Genomic DNA, 20239 nt, shown 5'->3' with positions numbered 1-20239 from the left:
GTCTCTCTGTCTGTGTCTCTGTCTGTGTCTCCCTGTCTGTCTCCCTGTCTGTCTCTGTCTCCCTGTCTGTCTGTGTCTCCCTGTCTGTCTCCCTGTCTGTCTGTGTCTCTGACTGTCTGTCTCCCTGTCTGTCTGTGTCTCTCTGTCTGTGTCTCTGACTGTCTGTCTGTGTCTCCCTGTCTGTCTCCCTGTCTGTGTGTCTGTCTGTGTCTGTGTGAAATGGACGGGGTATCTCTGTCCCCCTGAAGCCTTTTTTGCTGCTGTATTTCTGGGTTCATGGTTTCAGCCTCAGAGAGACTGTGGGACTGCGAGTGATGTGTGGCTTTGAGAGAGAACAGAAGAGAGGAGAAGAGAGAGAGAGGAAATATAATGGATCCATCCTCTCCGCGGAGTCTTTGCTGCAGTAGTTGACACATTTTTTTTATCATATATTTTTTAAAACGAAAGCAGGGAAGAGAGATAGACAGAGAGCGCGAGAGGGAAAGCAGAGGAGAGAGAGAGAGGGGGGAGACAGGAGAGTGGAGCTCATCACCCAAAAAGCAGGATTTATCTTTTTTTTTTGCAAGAAAAAACCCAAGGAAAGGAAGGAGGGAAGAAAGAGAGAGAGAGACGGGAGAGCGACACAGACAGGAGAGGGGCAGAAAGGAATTTTGTTCCAAAAAAAATATTCTTCCCTCTCAAAAAAAATCTAAATATATTTCTCTCCCCTCCCCTAATGCTGGAAGACAAGATGTAGAGAGAGAGAGAGAGAGAGAGACAGCGAGAGACGAGATCCAATGATTTAAGTTTTTTCATATATATATATAATATATATATTCCTGACAAATTTACAAGTTTTCGTTTAATATATATATTAAATATAGAACGCTGTAACACCCCTCCTAGTACGTGTAGCTGAGGGCTAACCTGAACCATATTTATCACTTTAAATATATTTATACCTTTATATATATATTTAAAGTGGGCTGATCGAGGGTTGGGTGTTGAGGGGAAGTTGGATGTATTTTTGTTTGGCGTTGATGTGTGAGCCAAAGGGCTGTTAGTTGACTATGGTTGTGCCTTGGGGTGTGTTTGGGAGCTCTGATTCCCTGACTGGTTTCCACCATATGGCCTGGATCGCTTTATTGCTGCTGTTCGTGGCTTCGGTTATAACTGTTCTGACTTGGCTGCTGCAATATTCGCTGGGGATATTTCGGCGATCCGAGCAAAGAGGAGATCATCATCACCTTCCTCCCAACCTGGGCAGCTGGACCTCTCTCTTGCGCCAAGAAAACGTCTCGGAGCCAGGGCTGAAACGTCTCCTCACTTCCCTGTTTGCCTTCAAGTCCTTCAGGGACAACTGGCAAGCATCATGGATCAAGGCTCTGAACGACCAGGCTTGCCGGATTGGGGTAGGTAACACCGCTATATTGGGTTATTTTCTGTGTGCCGATTCATCCCAGAACAAACTAGATTTTCTGTTAGGAAATAATATCTTGGGATACAGTCTGTAGTTTGGGTCACGACATGTCAAGCGACTGCCAGGATGGCAAAATTGGATGGACCTTGATCTTCTCTGGCCCGGCAAATCCTTATGTTCTTATTTGGTTAGCGAGCGGGAAAGGGTTTTAGTTAGAGGGGTTATTGATTCACCCTTCGGAGTTGGAAGGTTTACTGGAATAATAATTAAGAATGTTAATAATCGTTGCATTTCGGTACATCGGCTTATCATTCATATCCAGAGGTTGTCTCAAAGCGCTTCATAGGATTTACAGTGGAATGGAGTGACTGTGTATTTTGCAGGCAAATGCGGCAGCACAATAATAATAATAATAATCCTTGCATTTGATATAGCGTTTTATACAATGTTGAGATGTCTCAAAGCGCTTCACAGAATATATTGTAAAGGGTGGAGTGACTGTGTACTTTTGGGGCAGCCAATTGCGCACAGCAGTGACCGACAAATTGTGGATTGAGTGACTCATTTTTTTTGAGGGATTATTACCCAACGGAAAGCAATCCACCAATTGACGAACAACCAGGTCCCTGTTTATGGCTAGGGAGACAGGTATGTGGAGTAATGAAACTTGCCTGAGGTTAGGGAGCATTCACCTTACACAGGACAGCGTGACCCTAACTTAAGATCCAGAGTCACGACGAGCGCTGACCAAACCCTAATAATAATAATAATAGTCATTGTATTTTTATAAGCAAGTGTAACCTCAAAAATGGCTCAGCGCTTCACAGGGAAGTATGGTCTGTTGACTTGTTAAGAGCTGATCTATATTTTACAGAAAGAACCCAGATACGATGATTTAACCGTAAAAAAACATATAATTTGCCATCAAGAGCGCGGTCTGGTAAGCGTTCCTGCTGCTTGTCCAGTTAGGACCATCGACCGAGCCACACATGCACTCCCAGCTGTGAAATTGAGGTGTGTGTTTTTTAACAGGGCCTCATCTGATGAGGAACAGGAAGTTTATACTGTAGTGAAATGTTTTGAGATTGTCTCGAAGATGTGATGAGACTCTATACAAATGTAATTTTGCATTGTGTTGTATAGTGCCCTATCCCGGATTCGAGACGTCTCAAAGGATCTTGACAGAATTTTGCTGTGAAGTGTAGAGACTGTGTATTTTGGTTTGTAGGGGAGTACATTGGCCATTTCACTGCTCGCCTCTGTCGGTTTCGGTCTCGTCTCTGGCTCGTGGCTTGCCATTGATACTGATATTTGTCAGCCGGGTGTCTGACACATGCTGTAACCCATCACCGTCGCTTAAGAGAATCCAAACCAAGCTGAGAATTCCCGGCTACACTTGGGAGATTTCAGAGATAGATGGTTGGAATGGAATGCGCTCTCTCTCTCTCCTTCTCTCCCCCACCCCACCCCCCGGAGGGCCACATCCTGATTACCTAATTCTGGAAAGTATTAGGCGCAAGAGCCGAGGTTTGGGGGAAAGTCCAGAGTGTGCATTGGGGTAACTTGGAGTCTAGCCAGCTAAAACCACAGAGCTTGCTACTGATAGCACCGTCTGGCCAGCTTTCCTGCTCTGAAAAGTCTTAGCAAATATTATTATTATTAATAATGATATTATTGTAACTGAAAGACTATGACGTGCCTCTCACAGGTTAATAGTCAATTAGATACAACAATTTGACATCTCTTCTTTTTATGCATTTATAGCAGAAATATAACTACTTTTCTTTCCCCCCCAACAAAAACTTAAATGTATTATTTATGAAGGGGCTGAATGGTCCAATGAGTCACCCCTGTGCCCTTTCAACTCTCTGGGGAATGACTGACTGCATTTTAAATTATGCTTTACTCAAACCCAGACTGACGTGAGAGAGCGTGAAGTGTGAAGTCTAAATCCATTTCCTTGTGGGTGTGGACAAGATCTCATATCTTCACACAGTTCAGCACAAATTAGCAGCAAATTGACGTTTTCACTTTGAAATGCCAATAAACAGGGTTTTCTGTGGGAAGTGCAAATGATAGGCTGGTGATTTAAGTGGTGCTTTTCTAAGTTTTAGCTTAAGAGAAAGATAGTTTATTTCAAAAATAATAATTTGGTCACTCAATCACCGACTGTTTGTAATAACAACATATTGGACAATAATCCTTGCATTTGATACAGCGCCTTATCACGACGTCGAGACGTCTCAAAGTGCTTCACAGAATATACTGTAAAGTGTAGTAACGGTGCATTTTGTGGGTCACTTGCTGTGGGCAATTGGCTCCCTTGTTTCACCCACAAATTGCACAGTCATTCCACTTTACAGTATATCCTGTGAAGCGCTTTGAGACATCTCAACAATGTGATAAGGTGCTTTATCAATTACATTTGTAGAGCGCCTCTCACGTCAGGAGGACATCCCAAGGCGCTAATATCATAATGCAAGGATTGTTACATATCATTATAATTAGTGTGGTATTTTAGGAAGACATTTTGTAATTCGCCTAAGGCCCTTATAATATATAATTTGTAATTATATAATTATATAAGATAAGGTGATCAACTCTATCGCTGTATTTCATACCAGGTCGCATTTCAATATAATATCTTATATAAAAAAAAATAATTTGGTCACTCAATCCACGACTGTTTGTGGGACATTGCTGTGCGCAATTGGCTGCCGCGTTTCGCCCAGAAATATACAGTCAATTCACTTTACAGTATAATCTGTGAAGCGCTTTAAGACGACTCTTAAGACGTGATAAGGTGCTATGTTTTATAATATCTTTATAATATCTTATATAATTTATAATTATGTATTATAAGATAAGGAGATGATCGCTTATATCATCTCATCTCATACCAATTCCTGTTTCATAAGAACATGAGAAACGCTAGACGAAAAACAACCAAGGCCCATCTCGATCGCCTTCCACCTTCCTGGCGGTCTCCTGCACATATGCCCCAAATTCCCTATGTACTATAATCCCGTAATGTTATTTCACAAAAGAAAACGATTTATTCTGCGTTTGAAAAAATCAACATTTCCTGCTTCAGCCGTCTCCCTCGGGAGCCTGTTCCACAGGTTCACTATTCTCTGAGATAGTGTTTGTGTAGATTTGTTCTGAATTTACCCCTTCAATCGCAGGCCGTGTGTCCTCTGGTTTTACTCTTCTGGACAAGTTGGAACAGTCTGCAATGATCTATATTGTTGTGGCCCTTTAGAATTTTATAGACAGCAATCATGTCGTCTCTCAATCTTCCCTTTCCCAGTGTGAGCCCAATTTACATAGTCGCTCTTCATAGTCCAGGCCCTCCATTCCCTCAATCATTTTGGTTGCCCTCCTCTGTATCTTGATTTCTCCAATATCCTTTGTATTGCAGAACTGTACACAGTACTGGTCTCACCAATGATTTATACAGCGGTGGGATTACCCCACTATTTTGGCTGCTATTGATCTTTTGATACACCCCAACATCTGGTTTGCTTTACTCACTGACACGGATCATTATTGGTAGAGCTTCAATTTATTGTTAATCAGAACCCTCGGGTTCTTTTCATTTTCCATACATATTATTTTCCTTCCATTCAATAGTCCCTTCCAGGATTTTTTGTCCCCATGTGAAGTACTTTACATTTCTCCACATTGAATTTCATCTGCCACCGATTTGCCCAATTCCCAAGTATGTTCAAATCTTCCTGTAACCTATCCAGTTCAGCTTCGCAATCTACCGCCTCCATTAGCTTGGTGTCGTCTGTAAACTTAACCACTGTGCTTGCGACTCCTAGTTCCAGTTTCAGATAACTGGAAGGTGAGCTCCTTTGCCACAGCTCAACCTTTGTCCCTTTTTTGATAAGAGAACGGAAGGGTGTGTCGCAGCGGGGTGGAATGGTGTTGTTTTAAGGGGTGTGTTGGGGGATAAAAGAAAACGTCAACCTGTCAAGATAACTGGCACTGCCCCAAACCAAGGTGTGGGTGTCGGTTGTTTTATTTTTAAGTATGTGAAAGTGATGTCCATTTTGTGGAACATTCATTGAAATGGTTACTCTTCTTTGCGATTGGAACACTCGTTCGGGGGTGGGGGGAGGGGAGGGGGTTGTAATCGGGGTCTCTGAGGAGCTGAACTGGCTCCGGAGTGATGTGTTTAGCAACGGAATCTCGGAATCAAGTCAGCCCACTGTGACGGTCCGAGCCCGGTGGGTCCACAGTATTCCAGGGCACTATTGATGACAGCCCAGCCCAGCCAGCCTGGCTCATTGGCAGGACTTGGAAGAACAGACCAGACCAGTCACTAGGGGCAGGGAATAATCCCACTCAGCTCATGTTAACCCTCCAGGCCAAAGCCCTAACGGATAAGGAGGTCCTAGCCGGACAAGCAATCAGGAAAGTTTGCTAGATTGCAATATCAATGGCAAGAGATGTGGTTTTACAACAACAAAATTACATTTGTATAGCGCCTTTCACATCGGGAGGATGTCCCAAGGCGCGGTTTTATTTGGTTAGACTCCCAACAGTTACCCCGACGCACACTCTGGGCTCCCTCCAAGCCTTGGCTCTTGCCAACCTGCGCCCAATACTTTCCGGAATTAGATAAGTGGGATGCGTCCCTCCAGGGAGAGAGAGAGAGAGAGCGCATTCCATTCCAACAATCTATCTCTGGGATTTTCGTGTGGGTGCTCTCTGCCTCAGAGAGGGGAGAGGGGGGTGAGGAGGAGGATGGGGGTTGGGGGGCTGGGGGCTTTTACTGATATCTCCATGTACCCACATCACCATCCAACCATAACATATGTGGAGTGTCACCGTAGTTCAAACCTACAGCAGATGATGTGAGTACAGTCTGTCACCGTGGAGACCCCAACTGTTGAGCACAGAACATACCACACACCGTCGCTGTGGTTTCCACTTGTCGCGGTGCCGGGAGTCATCGGGGTAAGGAGGTTGAACTTCTGCCCCAAAAATATATCATTCGAGGAGGCAACCTGCTGAGAGATTCAACCGGCAAACCCCTGGAGTCTTGTAGAGTAGTGGTTGGCTCTCAGGCCTCGCAAGCGAGAGGACCCGGGTTCGATTCCCGGGAAGGGCGAAACGTTGGCCAAGTTTCCTTCCTCCGCACGCCTCTGTTTACCCAGCAGTAAAGAGGAACCCGGTTGTTAGTCGAATGGCAGATCACTCTTCCGGGGATAATAATCCCTTCAAAAAATTAATAATAAAAAAATATTAATTTAATGCACGGCTGTTTATGGGACGCTGCTGCGTTTCGCCCACAAAATATACAGTTAATTTGATATGCATCATATTCTGTGAAGCGCTTTGAGACGTCTAGGAGACGTGATAAGATGCTATATTAAATGCAGTGCAGATTCACCAGAATGATACCAGGGCTTAAATGGTTAAATTACGAGGAAAGTTTGCATAAACTTTGTCTCTAATCCCTTGAGTTTAGAAGGTTGAGTGGTGACCTAATTGAGGTTTAAAAATAATAAAAGCTTTCGATAGTGTAGATACAGAGAAACTATTTCCTTTGGTGTGGGGGTGGGGGGTGTGTGGGGGGAATCCAGAACGAGTGGGACATCATCTTAAAATTCGAGCCAAGCCGTTTAGGAGTGAAACTTGTAGGCAGTTTTTCACCCAAAGGCCAGTGGGAATCTGGAACTCTCCCTCCCCCAAAAGGTTGTGGATTATAATAATCCTCCAAAACAAAAACAATGATAAATTGGTCATTTTCAATCCACGACTGTCTGTGGGGACATTGCTGTGCGCCATTGGCTGCCGCGTTCGCCCACAAATATACAGTCAATTCACTTTACAGTCTATTCTGTGAAGCGCTTTGGGACGTCGAGAAGACGTGAAAAGCGCTATATCAAATGCAAGGATTATTATTATTATTATTTTTATGGCTGGGTCCATTCACATTCTCAAGACTCAGATAGATTATAGCAGAATTTTGTTAGTTCGGGGTATCAAGGGATATGGGGCAAAGGCAGGAAATTGGAATTGAGGTACAGATCAGCCATGATCTCACAGAATGGTGGATTGGCTTCAGTGGCGGATTGGCCTCCTCCTGTTTCTACGTGTCTAACCTTCGGCAAGTTTCCTTCCTCCACACGCCTCTGTTTACGCACTAGTAAGTTGTTAGTCGATCTGGGGTTCCCAAGCCTTAGCTCTTGCCAACCTGCATCTAATACTTTCCGGAAGGTAATACAGGATGCATCCCCCCAGGGGAGGGAAAGAGAGTATTCCATTCCAACAATCTATCTCTGTCATTTCCGTGTGTAGGTGGGATCCCTGGTTTGGAGACTCTTTAAGCACAGTCATGGGTTTCTGCACGTGTCAGACACCCGGCTAATTCTGTGAGGACGAGGTGAGTTGGGCCAAAGGGTCTTCTTCAGCTGAATCTCATGTCCAAGGACGAAGGGGACAGGGCAGGAGGGGAGGGGAGAGGGGAGGGGAGAGGGGAGGGTTGCATATGCAGGGATTCTATTCCGCTGGGAATTATGCTGAGAGCAGTTGTTGATATCAGATATAGTCCCAGCAGTGCTTGTTAGATTTCACACAGAAACCCAAGACCCCAGTAAACACAGATCACGTTAATGTCAGCTGAGGAAGTAGTGGTTCCCGAGGTTTGCTTTCAGGAGACTTTTCTAGTTTTTCACTGATCTCCCCCCCTCTCTCTCTCTCTCTTTCCTTCCCTTTTATTTCCTCCTTCAAGCACGGTATGAAATACATTGAGAATAATATAATAATAACCCTTGCATTTGATAGAGCGCCATATCACGTTGTTGAGACGTCTCAAAGCGCTTCACGGGATATATTGTAAAGTGGAGTGACTTGTGTGTTTTGTGGGCGAAACACAGCAGCCAATTGCTCACGGCAGTGTCCCCACAAACAGTCGTGGATTGAAGTGACCAGTGTTATTTGAGGGATCGTTGGCCAGGACACTGGGAGAGAGAAACGCCGTTCTCTTTGTACACAGTCCAAAAGACACAGTACACAGTCACCTCTGCTTTACAGAAAAGTTCTGTGAAGCGCTTTCAGACTCCTCCTTCAGGAATTGTAAAGTGCTGCATTAAACAGTATCATCAATGCTTTTAAAACTTTGGCGGAGAAAGCTTCTTATTTGCGTCTGAAAAAAGATGGTGTAAATTGTGATGGAAAGCATTTTTTGTTGTAATGATAAATGACATTTACGTAGCGCCTTTCATGTCAGGAGGACGTCCCAAAACGCTGGACAGTCAAGGATTTGGACCTGAGCTGGGGGGGGTGGGATCAGAAGGGGTAAAGGGCAGTGAAGGATACGATGGGGGTACGATGGTGACTGAAGACGCAATCAAAGAGGAGGGTCTTGAGATGGGCCTTGAAGGACGCAAGAGATGTATCGAGGCGAAGGGATTGTGAGATGGAGTTCCAAAGGGTGGGGGTAGAGAGACTGAAGGCCCGACCGCCGATGGTGGGGTGGGGTGGGGTGGGCGGGGGGACATGGAGCAGACCGGAGCCCGCTGAGCGGAGGGAGCGGACAGGTTGGTATTGGAGTGAACAGGTTGCAGAGATAGGGAGGGTTAAGGCGGTAGAGTGAGAAGTGCGGGCAGAATTTCGTGTGGAAGCCAGCGCTTTGTGGTTCAGCAGCCACAGGCACACCCACGCTCTCACACACACACACGCACACGCGTGTGCTCTCGCCATTTCTGGCTTTTGTTACTGTCACTCCGAAACAGGTTCTGGGTTTGAATGTCATTCCAAAGAACTTGCATTCCCCTGCAGACGTGGCCGAATGGCCGGGGCGTTGTGAAATCTCTTCGGGGGAGAGAGAGAGAGAGATGGAGAGAGAGAGGTCATCACAATATTTAGTTTTTTTTGTAAATCCCTTCTGGAGAAAGCCGGTTTCTTTGCCAACGGGACAGTAACCTGCTCAGTAGAACATATTCCGGCTGGCTCGTGCGGGTTCTGTTGACCAGCTTTTGTAGCCTTGAGTCACTGGGGTTTGGTTAGGATCTGGACATGTCGGCTTCTCTGTAGTTTGGTCTCCCTCGAGGCGCGAGCTCACGCTCACCACAGTTCCTCTGCCGTTGCTCCCTCTCTCAGTCAGTGGGCAGGAAGTCAATCCGGTGTGTGAGACAGACCCCGGACACGGAGGGTGAGGAGACATTCTCACCATGCACCAACGCCACACATGCATGCTCCCCCCCCACCCCCCCCCCCACACACACATATACATGTACACATACATACGACCACATGCACACAATCACACACATACATACATATGGACCTCTCACACACACACATACACCCATGCTCACGCACACACAGACGTACACATATACACACACAAGACGGCATGTGCACACACACACACACAAACACACACAGACATTAACATCCACCTGAACAGGCGACCAGACCTTTCTGTTTTAGGGTTTCGCTAGCGTTTACCTGCGTTCCTGGTCACCCTGGGATGTTGATATGTGTGTCTGTGTGTGTGTCTGTGTGTGTGTGTTTGTATGTGTCTGTGTGTGTGTGTGTCTGTGTGTGTGCCATCTTCAATTTATACGGCGCCCCTCAAGCAGGGTAGTGTCCCAGAGCATCCACCTGTTGTGAGGTGTGTGTGTGGTGGGGGTGGGGAGGGGGTGTTTGAGTGTCTGGCTGTGTCGAGATGTGCTACTGTATTGATTGTGGGCGTCTCTGAACATTATTGTTCTGTCCCATTAAAGTGCAAGCGATGGGTTGCTGTAGGATCAGCAGCCGGCTAAAAAGTTTTGACCACAGGCTCTCTCGCTCTCCCTCTCTCCCTCTCTCGCTCAACGCTAATCAGCTCTGACCTTGTAAAGTGATACGTGAATGATGTTATTGTCTGCCGAAGGGTCATTGCTGTCCCGCGCTTCAGAGGTTCTGGGGGTAACGTCTGAACACACAATGCGATGCCTTTCATCTAAACACGGCCAAAACTCCACGTCAACCAGGGGCTCGGTGCAATGTGGTACGGACGGACCCAGTCCTTGTTCTCTGGTTGGGGCTGAGATGGGCTGGTGACGAGCGGGGCCAGTGGTGAGGATGCTATGATTGAGACCTAATCCGGGAAAGAATTAGGCGCAGGTTGGCGAGAGCCAAGGCTTGGGGGGAGCCCAGGGTGTGCGTTGGGGGTAACTGCTGGAGTCTAACCAGCTAAACCCACACAGCTTGCCATTGATATCGCTGTCTGGCCAAGCTTTCCTGATGCTTGTCCAGCTCGGACCACCCGTTAGGGTTTTGGCTGCGGGGTTAACAGGAGCTGAGGGGGAGGATTCCCTGCCCCCAGGGAATGGTCGGCGGTGTCCTGGCTGATGGTCAGGATATTCAGGTAGAACGTGCTGAATAGTAAACCCTGCCGGGTGTTGGGTGTCAGCCCGCTGAATAATACATGGACTGTCGCCCAGAATCTGATCTCCTCCGCAAACGTGTCCAGGCAGCTTTTTATTTTGGGAGCGTGTGTTTATGTGTGGGCGAAGCGGGGGGGGGCGGGGGGGTGGGGGGAGAGAGGGGGGGAGGCGGGGAGGGAGGTTGTCACACTGGGCTGCGTCGTGTAGCACATTAGTGTGTGTGTGTTTACAGCACTGATCTCGTTCACTCCGAAAATCACGCAGTCACACATGCACATACTCACGCACTCACACACGCGCGCGCACACACGCACACATTCACACACGTGCACTCACACGCACGCACACTCTCACATGCTCACACACTCACATGCGCGCGCTCACACGCTCACGCACACGCTCACATACATGCAAACACTCACACACACGCACTCACACTCACGTGCACACTCGCACACGTGGACACCCACCGTGCAAACAAAGAGAGCCCCGGCACAGTTTTTTTTCTCTCTTGTTGTGTTTTGGACGGCTTTCAACCAAGTTCTTCTCAGTGACGTGTCAGGAATGACACAGGAGACTGGAATGCGCCGTAAAAAGGGCCACTGCCGTCCAAACAACAACAACAACAACTGGTATTTGCATCGTTGGGAACACTCAGCAGATCAGGCAGCGTCGATGGAGAAAGGAAAGCGGGTCAATGTTTCGGGTCCACGACCCTTCACCAGTTCTGACGAAGGACCCGAAACGTTGACTGTGTTTCCTCTCTCCATCGCCGGAGCTGCTGAGGGTTCCCACGGACTTCTCCTCTTGTCGTTTCAGATTTCCAGCATCTGCAGGATTTTGCGTTTAACTTGTATTTAGCGTTTTTATCATTGTATAAATGACCCCACATGGCCAGTGTGTGTCTGTGTGTGTGGGGTGTGCGTGTGTGTCTGTGTGTGTGGGGTGTGCGTGTGTGTCTGTGTGGTGTGCGCGTGTGTATCTGTGTGTGTGTGGTGTGCATGTGTGTCTGTGTGCGCGTGGTGTGTGTGTGTGTGGTGTGCATGTGTGTCTGTGTGCATGGTGTGCGTGTGTGTGGGGGTGGGGGGGACTGGGGGGAATGGAGGGACATATTTATTAAAATATTTCAGACCACTCCTGAAACCTCTTTCCCTCTTCACAAATCCCTCTCCATCATTCCCTCTCTCTCTGCTTTCCGTTCCCCCCAATCCGGCTTTAACCCTTTGACTCCCTCTGTGAAGCGCTTTGGGACGTCTCGACGTCTTGTTATGTGATTACTAATATTTGCTTTTGATCAGGTCGTTGAGACGCCTCAAAGCGCTTCACTGGATAACCTGTGAAGTGGAGTGACTGTGCATTTTCATACACATGCATTCAGCTTTAGCCTCTGCAAATGCGGGGGCGGTGGGGGGAAGAGGGGGAACTACGCAAATTTTCTCCGTGTCCCACGTCCATATTTGTTTGTCTGTTCTTGTGTGTGCCATACGTGCTCTTTGCGGTCTCCGGATATTAATAATAATAATAATAATCCTTGCATTTGATATCGCGCCTTACGACGTCATCGAGACGTCTCAGTTGTGTCCTTTTCGGGTTCTACGTATGTCCTTTGGGTTTTCTGAACGTGTGCTCTTTGCCCGTGTGCTCCCTGTGTGTTTCGCGCATGCCATTTGCGTGTGCTTCCCCTCCCTTTGCGCGCGTGTGTGCGTGTGTGTGTTACAGCAGGTGACTGGGGAGTGACAGTGGGGGAGAACAGGTGAAGATGATGGGGAGCTCAGTAATCGCTTTGATGCCCTGAGACTCGAGGCAACGTCTGAACCGTGTGCAGATTGTCCCATCTGGCAGTAAAAAAGAAGGCATCTAAAAATAACATCAATGGCCATTCCCTTCAGCAAACACCCGGGTCTTCTGTCACGTTGCCTCGTACAGAACATACCGCCGGACACAATTAGTCCAGAGTCGCTCGCTCGCTCGCTGTTAACCCTTTGAACCCCATTCAGTGGAAAATCTTTAAAAAAATTAGTTGGGCTGGGTCTCCAGACATCACGGAAGAGTCGTGGAGTCCTGTAGCGCGGTGGTTAGCGATACTCGCCTCGTACGCGAGAGGACCTGGGTTCGATTCCTGGGCAGGATGAAACCTTAGGCAAGTTTCCTTACTCCACACTCCTCTGTTTACCAGCAGTAAGTAGGAACCCGGTTGTTAGTCGATTGGCGGATCGCTTCCAGGGGTAATATTCCCTTCAAAAGAAATTTGGTCAGTGAATCCACAGCTGTTTGTGGGGACACTGCTCTGTGAAATTGGCTGCCGTGTTTCGCCCACAAAATACACAGTCAATTCACTTTGCAGTATATTCTTTGAAGAGGTTTGAGACGTCTCAACGACATGATAAGACCCTGTATCAAATGCAAGGATTATTATTATAATTACTATTATTATAGCACGAGTCGGTGGCCTCACATGTAGCAGAAAAGCCGTGTGAATCCAGCGATGTGTTGAGCGACATTTGGCGACTCTGCAGGGAAATGATATTTTCACAGGAGCCCCTCCCTCAGCCAACGCTCACACTGTTGCTGTGGATTCCAATGTCTATGAGGCATGCAGTATAATAATAATAATAATAATAATAATAATAATCCTTGCATTTGATGCAGCCCCTTATCACATCATTGAGTCATCTCAAAGCACTTCGCAGAATATATTGTAAAGTGAATTGACTGTATATTTGTGGCCAAACACGGCAGCCAATTTCAACAGCAGCGTCCCAAAACAGTCGTGGATTATTATTTTTTTTTTTAAAAATTGAAGGATTATTACCCCCGGAAAGCGATACGCCAATCGACTAACAACCGGGTTCCCACTCACTGCTGGATAAACAGAGGCGTGTGGAGTAAGGAAACTTGGCTAAGGTTTCATCCTGCCCGGGAATCAAACCCAGGTCCTCTCGCTTGCGAGGCGAGCGCTCTAACTCTAGGGACACAAGTTATTGCAAAATATTTCAGGTGTTGGGCAGCGTAAGGCGCTCTGCCCTGTACTTGATAGAGTGTTGTTTCAGTGGTAAAGGTAGATGAGGATGAAGGTCACACATTGGGCGTGAATTGTTAGCAACGTGAGGATTGGTTTGGTTCCAGTTGGGCGCAAATTCACAACAGGAAGCTTGCTCTCTCTTCACTCTCCTCTCTCTTGCTCTCTCAAGCTCTCATGGCAGGAGGCTTGCTCTCTCTTTTCTCTCCTCTCTCTCTCTCTCTCTCCGCTTTCTCTTTCACTCTCTTGTGTTCTCATAGCAGGAAGCTGACACGTGAGCCTCCTCCTGCCCTTCCTCAACTAAGCCTTCAAGCATCACCTTCTATTCCTTTCTCCCTCATGTACCTCTCCAGCTTCCCCTTATATACATCTATGCCATTTGCCTCAACAACGCCTTGTGGTCGCATGTTCCACATTCCCTCTACTCTCTGCATGAAAACATTTCTTCTAACTTCCCTATTTGATCAATTTGTGACTATTTTATATTGATGGCCACTGGTTTTGGACTCCCCCACAAGTGGAAACATCTTCCCTATGTCGACCCTATCAAAACCTTTCATCATTTTAAAGCCCTCTATCAGGTCACCCTTTACCCTCTTCAAGAGAAAAGAGTCCAAGTATGTTCAGCCTTTCCTGATAGGTATAACCTCTCAGTTGTGGGATCATCCGTGTGAATCTGCTTTGCTCCCTCTCCAGTGCCTGTACATCCCTTCTATAATGTGGGGACCAGAACTTCACACAGTATTTGGAGTGTGGTCTAAACAAGATTCTACAGGAATTTACCATAACTTCCCCACTTTTCATTTCTATCCGTCTAGAAATGAACCCCAATGTCCGCTTTGCCTTTTTTATGGCCTTATTAACCTGCGTTGCTACTTTTAGTGAATTGTGTGCGCGTACCCCTCGATCCCTTTGCTCCTTTACCCCATTTAGGTTTTTATTTTCCAGGATGTATGCGACTTCCTTATTCCTTCTACCAAAATGTTCCGCCTCACACTTCAGGTCCATAAATTCCTAAATACGTCAATCCACGGTGCGTTTCGATGTCACTTCCTGCTCCCCGCACTGGCCTGTTGACTGCTGCCGGATGCGAGACCGGCATCACTTCCTGACGTCAGCTTCCACGCTCCTCACGTTAATGATCTGTCATAATAACAGCAACACCAATAATAATAATACTCAAAATTTGAGCATCACGGAATATATTGTAAAGTGAAGTGGAGTGACTGTGTGTTTTGTGGGCGAAACGCGGCGGCTAATTGCCCGCAGCAGTGTCCCTACAAACATTCAAGTGAAGCTTCCATTCCATTAGCTGTGTGGTGTGCGCTGTCTCTCCTGTTCTCCCCTATCTCCCCACCGCTCCCCCCCCTCCCCTTCCCTCTCCCTCCCCCCCCTCCCCTTCCCTCTCCCTCCCCCCATATCCTTTCTCTGAAACGATGATCCAATTTCCGGAATACTGACAATTTAACGACTCCACCTTCGAAATTCATACTCCCTGTAACTGCAGATGAACTCAATCACACTGACCGACCCTGAAGGATTAAGATGGATTGGTGCGCATTAAGCGTACAGTTTAAGCAGCTTTAAGGAGAGTAATCTGACTGGGATGTCGTTTCTCCCGGCTTCTGAATGACATGCATATCATCGACGTTTGTCTTGAAGGAAAAAAAATAACCCACGACATGAAGGTGGTCTCGGTTAGCAGTCTTCCTGGCTGGGCTCTGCTTCCTGAAGCAGCTAATAAAACTCTCTTGTGGCCCATTGTGGGCAAGTGTATTGAATAGATGGCTTTGCCTCAATGAGCTGTGTCTTTGCAATGAGTCCGATTCTAAATGACATCGGGCTCGGAACACAGCTAACGTAATTTAGTTATGATAATAATGACATCCTGGCATTTGATACAGCGTCTTATCACGTCGTTGAGACGTCTCAAAGCGATTCACAGAATATATTGTGAAATGAATTGACTGTATTTTGTGGGCGAAACGCGGCAGCCAATTGTGCACAGCAGCGTCCCACAAACAGTCGTAGATTAAGTGACCAAATTATTATTATTATTTATTTGGAGGGATTATTACCCCCCGGAAAAACAATCGGCTAACAACCGGGTTCCTACCTACTGTTAGGTAAACGGAGACGTGTGGAGTAAGGAAACTTGCCTAAGCTTTTGCCCTGCCCGGGAATCGAATCCGGCTCCTCTCGAATGTGCTAACCACTACCATACAGGACTCCACGTAGACATGCATGTGTCGGGGGGGAGGGAAATAGGTTTCTTTTCTCAGTCAGGCTGGCGTCTCCAAGCACAGACTCAGTCAGTTGAGCACTGGACTATCTTCAAGCCTGGATGGTTTCCATGGAACATCTTGGGATTTGTAGCAAATACAAGGCAGCCACTCGGCTCACGATACAAGTCATCCCCGTGCGTCAGTGAGTGGAAGACAAGCTCTCTATAGTGTAGTGCTTAGAGCACTCGCTTCACAAGCGAGAGGACCCGGGTTCGATTCGGGTTGGGGCGAAACCTTAGGCAAGTTTCTTTACTCCACACGGCTTTGTTTACCCATCAGTAAGAAGGAACCCGGTTGTTAGTCGATCTGTGGATTGATTTACGGGGGTAATAATCGCTCAAAAAAAAAATAATAATAAATTTGGTCACTCAGTCCATGACTGTTTGTGGGATACTGCTGTGCGCATGTTTTGCCCACATAAATATACAGTCAATTTACTTTATAGTATATCCTGTGAAGCGCATTGAGATGTCACGAAGATGGAATAAGGTGCGATATCAAATGCAAGGATTATTATTATTATAATAACCACTTCTCTGTGTCCCTCCCTGCCCGCATTCCAACCCCAACACCTCCCCCGTCAGCTGGGAATTGAGACAGGACGTAGGGCACAAACCAAGGCCGTCAAATGCTACAAATAAAACAGCAGCTCTGTTAAAAGTCGAGTGGAATTGATTTTGAAAACACTACAAATCGGTATTAAATGTTCTGAATCAAAGCCCAGGGCTTTGTCACTGCTGTTTTAACACAGCAAAATCATTGCCCTTTGAATAAGCTTGTGCCTGGAGGATGTGTGTCTCTGTGTGTGTGTGTGTGTGTGTGTGTGCGGGTTTATTTGACTGAACAGGTCATGGGGGTGGAAATGGAGGAATAGCATGAGTGAGCAACGCACCATCTAATCCGCAATCTGAAGCCTTCTGTTTAGGCTTCAACTAACTCAGTCTGTTTAGGTCCAGGCTCCACACCACAGCCGCAGGAAAGTCAAGATAGAATCAATTGAGCGATCCTCAAACCCACTGTGTTGGTCAGTTTCTTTAGTAAAGTTTATTATTCACAGTGGCCACATAGAGTCACTGTCGAGGGCCATTTTGCTTGATACCCCCATTAAATAAATCCATGCGGGGTTTATGGGGCAAGTTCACATTCGTTGGTTCACCCCTCACCCAAATCCCCTTCCGCTTTCAAAACCTGCCTAGAAACCTGACGTCTGCCCACAAAAACACACGGTCACTACACTTTGCAGGTTCCCGTGAAGCGCTTAGAGACGTCCTCCTGATGTCAAAGGCATTGTATCAAATGCAAAGATTACTATTACTATTATTAGAAACCTCTGGTTGACAGGTACCTTCAGTCACATCCCTCCTACCCTGCTCGAGCTCTTACTCCATCTCTGTGAGGTGCCTTGAGATGTTTAACTGTGCCAAAGGAGCCACGTGAAGTGCAAGCTGTTGTTGGTGTCAGTGAGCAATTTTTTTTTTTTTTTCCCAGCCACATGTCTGATACGTGCGGAAACCCATAAACCGTTGCTTGAGAAAATCCAAACCAAACCAAGAATTCCATGTCTCCCACCTACACCTGGAAATCCCGGAGAAAGATTGTTGGAATGGAATGCACTCTCTCTCTCTCTCTCTCTCCCTGGAGGGATGTATCTTGCTTACCTAATTCTGGAACGAATTAGGCGCAATTGGCAAGAGCCGAGGCTTGGGGGGGAGACCAGAGTGTGCGTAGGGGTAACTGCTAGAGTCTAACCGGCTAGAAACAAATAGTTTGCCATTGATATCACTGAATAGCTTGTCCAGCTCGGAACCCCCTACCCGTTAAGGCTTTGGCTGCAGGGTTAACAGGAGCAGAGTGGGAGGATTCTCTGCCCACAGTGACTGTTGTTAGGAGTGTGATTGGGGTGGGCGGAACGCTTGGTGGGGCCTTGTTGACAGAAACGCACCTGTCTCTGTATTGAGCTTCAGAGTGGACGGCTCACGTTACCATCCTTCTGTGTGGAGGATATTTATTTTACGTCGATTTGTTTTTCAAATTGAGCCCCTGCTCCCGGAACCTGAATGCCTGGCCCAGCGATGTTCCAGCTGAGCTGAGAGTGATTTGCTTACCTCCTCCCCATTTCCCCCCCCACTGCTCCCCTCGCTCCCTAAATCACCTGCGGGAGATGAAAATCTGGCTCTTGTCAATTATTATCCAGATCGCTTTGCACTTCTCTCGATCCAGAAGCCCTTTCGATCCGTTTGATCTCATCCCTCCTGTTCTCCCAGGCCGGGTACAGCTGGTTAGACTCCAGCAGTTACGCCAACCACACCCTGGGCTCCCCCCAAACCTTGGCTCTTGCCAACCTGTGCCTGATACTTTCTGGGATTGGGTAAACAGGGTACATCCCTCCAGAGAGAGAGAGAGAGAGAGAGAGAGCTCATTTCATTCCAACAATCTATCTCTGTGATTTCCATGTGTAGGGGAGACATGGAATTCTCAGCTCGGTTTGGAGACTCTTAAGCAACGGTGATGGGTTTCCACCTGTGTCAGACACTCAGCTGAACGGCTGAAAAGGAAGTCCTAGCAACGCTGGGGGGTTAGTAAATGAGTCCCAGAGTCACCAGGGATAGAGGTTGCCAGGTGATATGTCCCACAGATACTGTCTTGTCGAAGGCAAGAATTAGACACGTGCAAATCTATGGAACAGACTCCCTTGGGAGATGGTGGAAGCATAAAGATTCATTCAATAATTCTAATACTAATAATACTCCTTGTATTTGATATAGCGCCTTATCAAGTTGTGGAGACGTCTCAAAGCGCTCCACAGAACATACTGTAAAGTGGAGTGACTTTATATTTTGTGGGCGAAACGTCAAGTAGAAATTTGATAGATTGATTTTAGAAAACAATATTTTGGGATACAAGTTATGAGTAATTTGAGACATGACAAGTGTAGTAGGGCTTGGAAGAACCTGGCACCTTTTGGATCAAAGGTTCCCAAAGCTTCCCAATCTGTTGAAGACTAATCCATACAGAATTAGTTGCAATCTGAACATCTCCATTATTGTAGCAAGTGACTACCAGGATGGTAGAAGGCGAATTAGATGGACCTAGGTCTTTTTTTGTCTGGGAATTCATATGTTCCTAGTTTTTTGGGGGTCAGCCAGGTGTCTGACACGTGCGGAAACCCATCACTGTCTCCGAACCAAGCTGAAAATTCCACACATCTCACGAACACATGGAAATGAAGAAGCCCCCATTGAAGGAAGGTCTAAAAGGAGCTGTCATGTTTAATAATTAATGGGGTCTTTGTCGAGGTTAGACAGAGGTTAGACAGACAAAACCCCCTTCTGCTCTGGGCAACATATTGATAGCGTCTGATTTAGGCATCAAAGAGAATTTGTGGAAACGTTGGTGCTCTACAAACCCATATCAGCCTTCAGAAGGGAAGCACGTCGGTGTCTAATGAGGAAGAGATATGTGATGGGGGGATGGGGAAAGGCAGGTTAATGGATTGATCTTTCAAAGCACCAGCACAGACACGATAAGCAGACTGGCCGTCTTCTGTCCTTTGCTGTCAGTTTCTGTGGTTAATAATAATCTTTGCATTTGACATAGTGTCTTATCACGGTTTTGAAACGTCTCAAAGTGCTTTGCAGGATACACTGTAGAGTAGATTGGTTGTGTATTTTGTGGGCGAATCGTGGCAGTGAATTGCACACAGCAGCGTCCCACAAACAACCGTGTATTGAGTGACCAAATCATATATTTTTTAAGGGATTATTACCCGCAGAAAGCGATCCGCCAATCGACTAACAACTGGGTTCCTGCTTGCTGCTGGGTTAACAGAGGCGTGTGGAATAAAGAAACTTGCCTAAGGTTTCTCCCTGCCCGGAAATCGAAGCCAGATCCTTTCGCTTGCAAGGCGAGCGCACTAACCACGACGTTACAGGACACTTATTCTGTGGTCTGCTGTCAGTCTGTCAGTTGCTGTGGTTCTATTGTGTTTGCATAGTTGAATCCATTCACTCCGCTCCCTCCCCCCGTCATTTCACTGGGGTTCAGGGGGATTTTGGGGATGGCAGTTGGTGAGGTGAGTGGAGGAAGGTTTGCCTTGAGGCTGACAATGAGAAATGGAAACTCAGTGTTTTATTTACAAACACTT

General features: G+C 46.8%; 1 protein-coding gene across 1 annotated transcript in view; it reads left to right on the top strand.

Annotated features, from left to right (window-relative positions):
* Positions 1-823: 823 nt before the first annotated feature.
* The window catches only part of c2cd2l (c2cd2 like), a 37166-nt gene continuing 17750 nt past the window's right edge, over positions 824-20239 (top strand). The window contains exon 1 of the mRNA XM_007908779.2: positions 824-1391. Within this exon, the coding sequence (XP_007906970.1) occupies positions 1050-1391 (342 nt within the window). The 5' untranslated portion in view covers positions 824-1049. The remainder of the gene's footprint in view (positions 1392-20239) is intronic.

This window comes from Callorhinchus milii, unplaced genomic scaffold (genome assembly GCF_018977255.1).
Source record: "Callorhinchus milii isolate IMCB2004 unplaced genomic scaffold, IMCB_Cmil_1.0 Scaffold25, whole genome shotgun sequence".
Lineage (NCBI taxonomy): Eukaryota > Metazoa > Chordata > Chondrichthyes > Chimaeriformes > Callorhinchidae > Callorhinchus > Callorhinchus milii.
The sequence above is the reverse complement of the archived record's forward strand: the minus strand, read 5'-3'. Positions and strand labels throughout refer to the sequence as shown.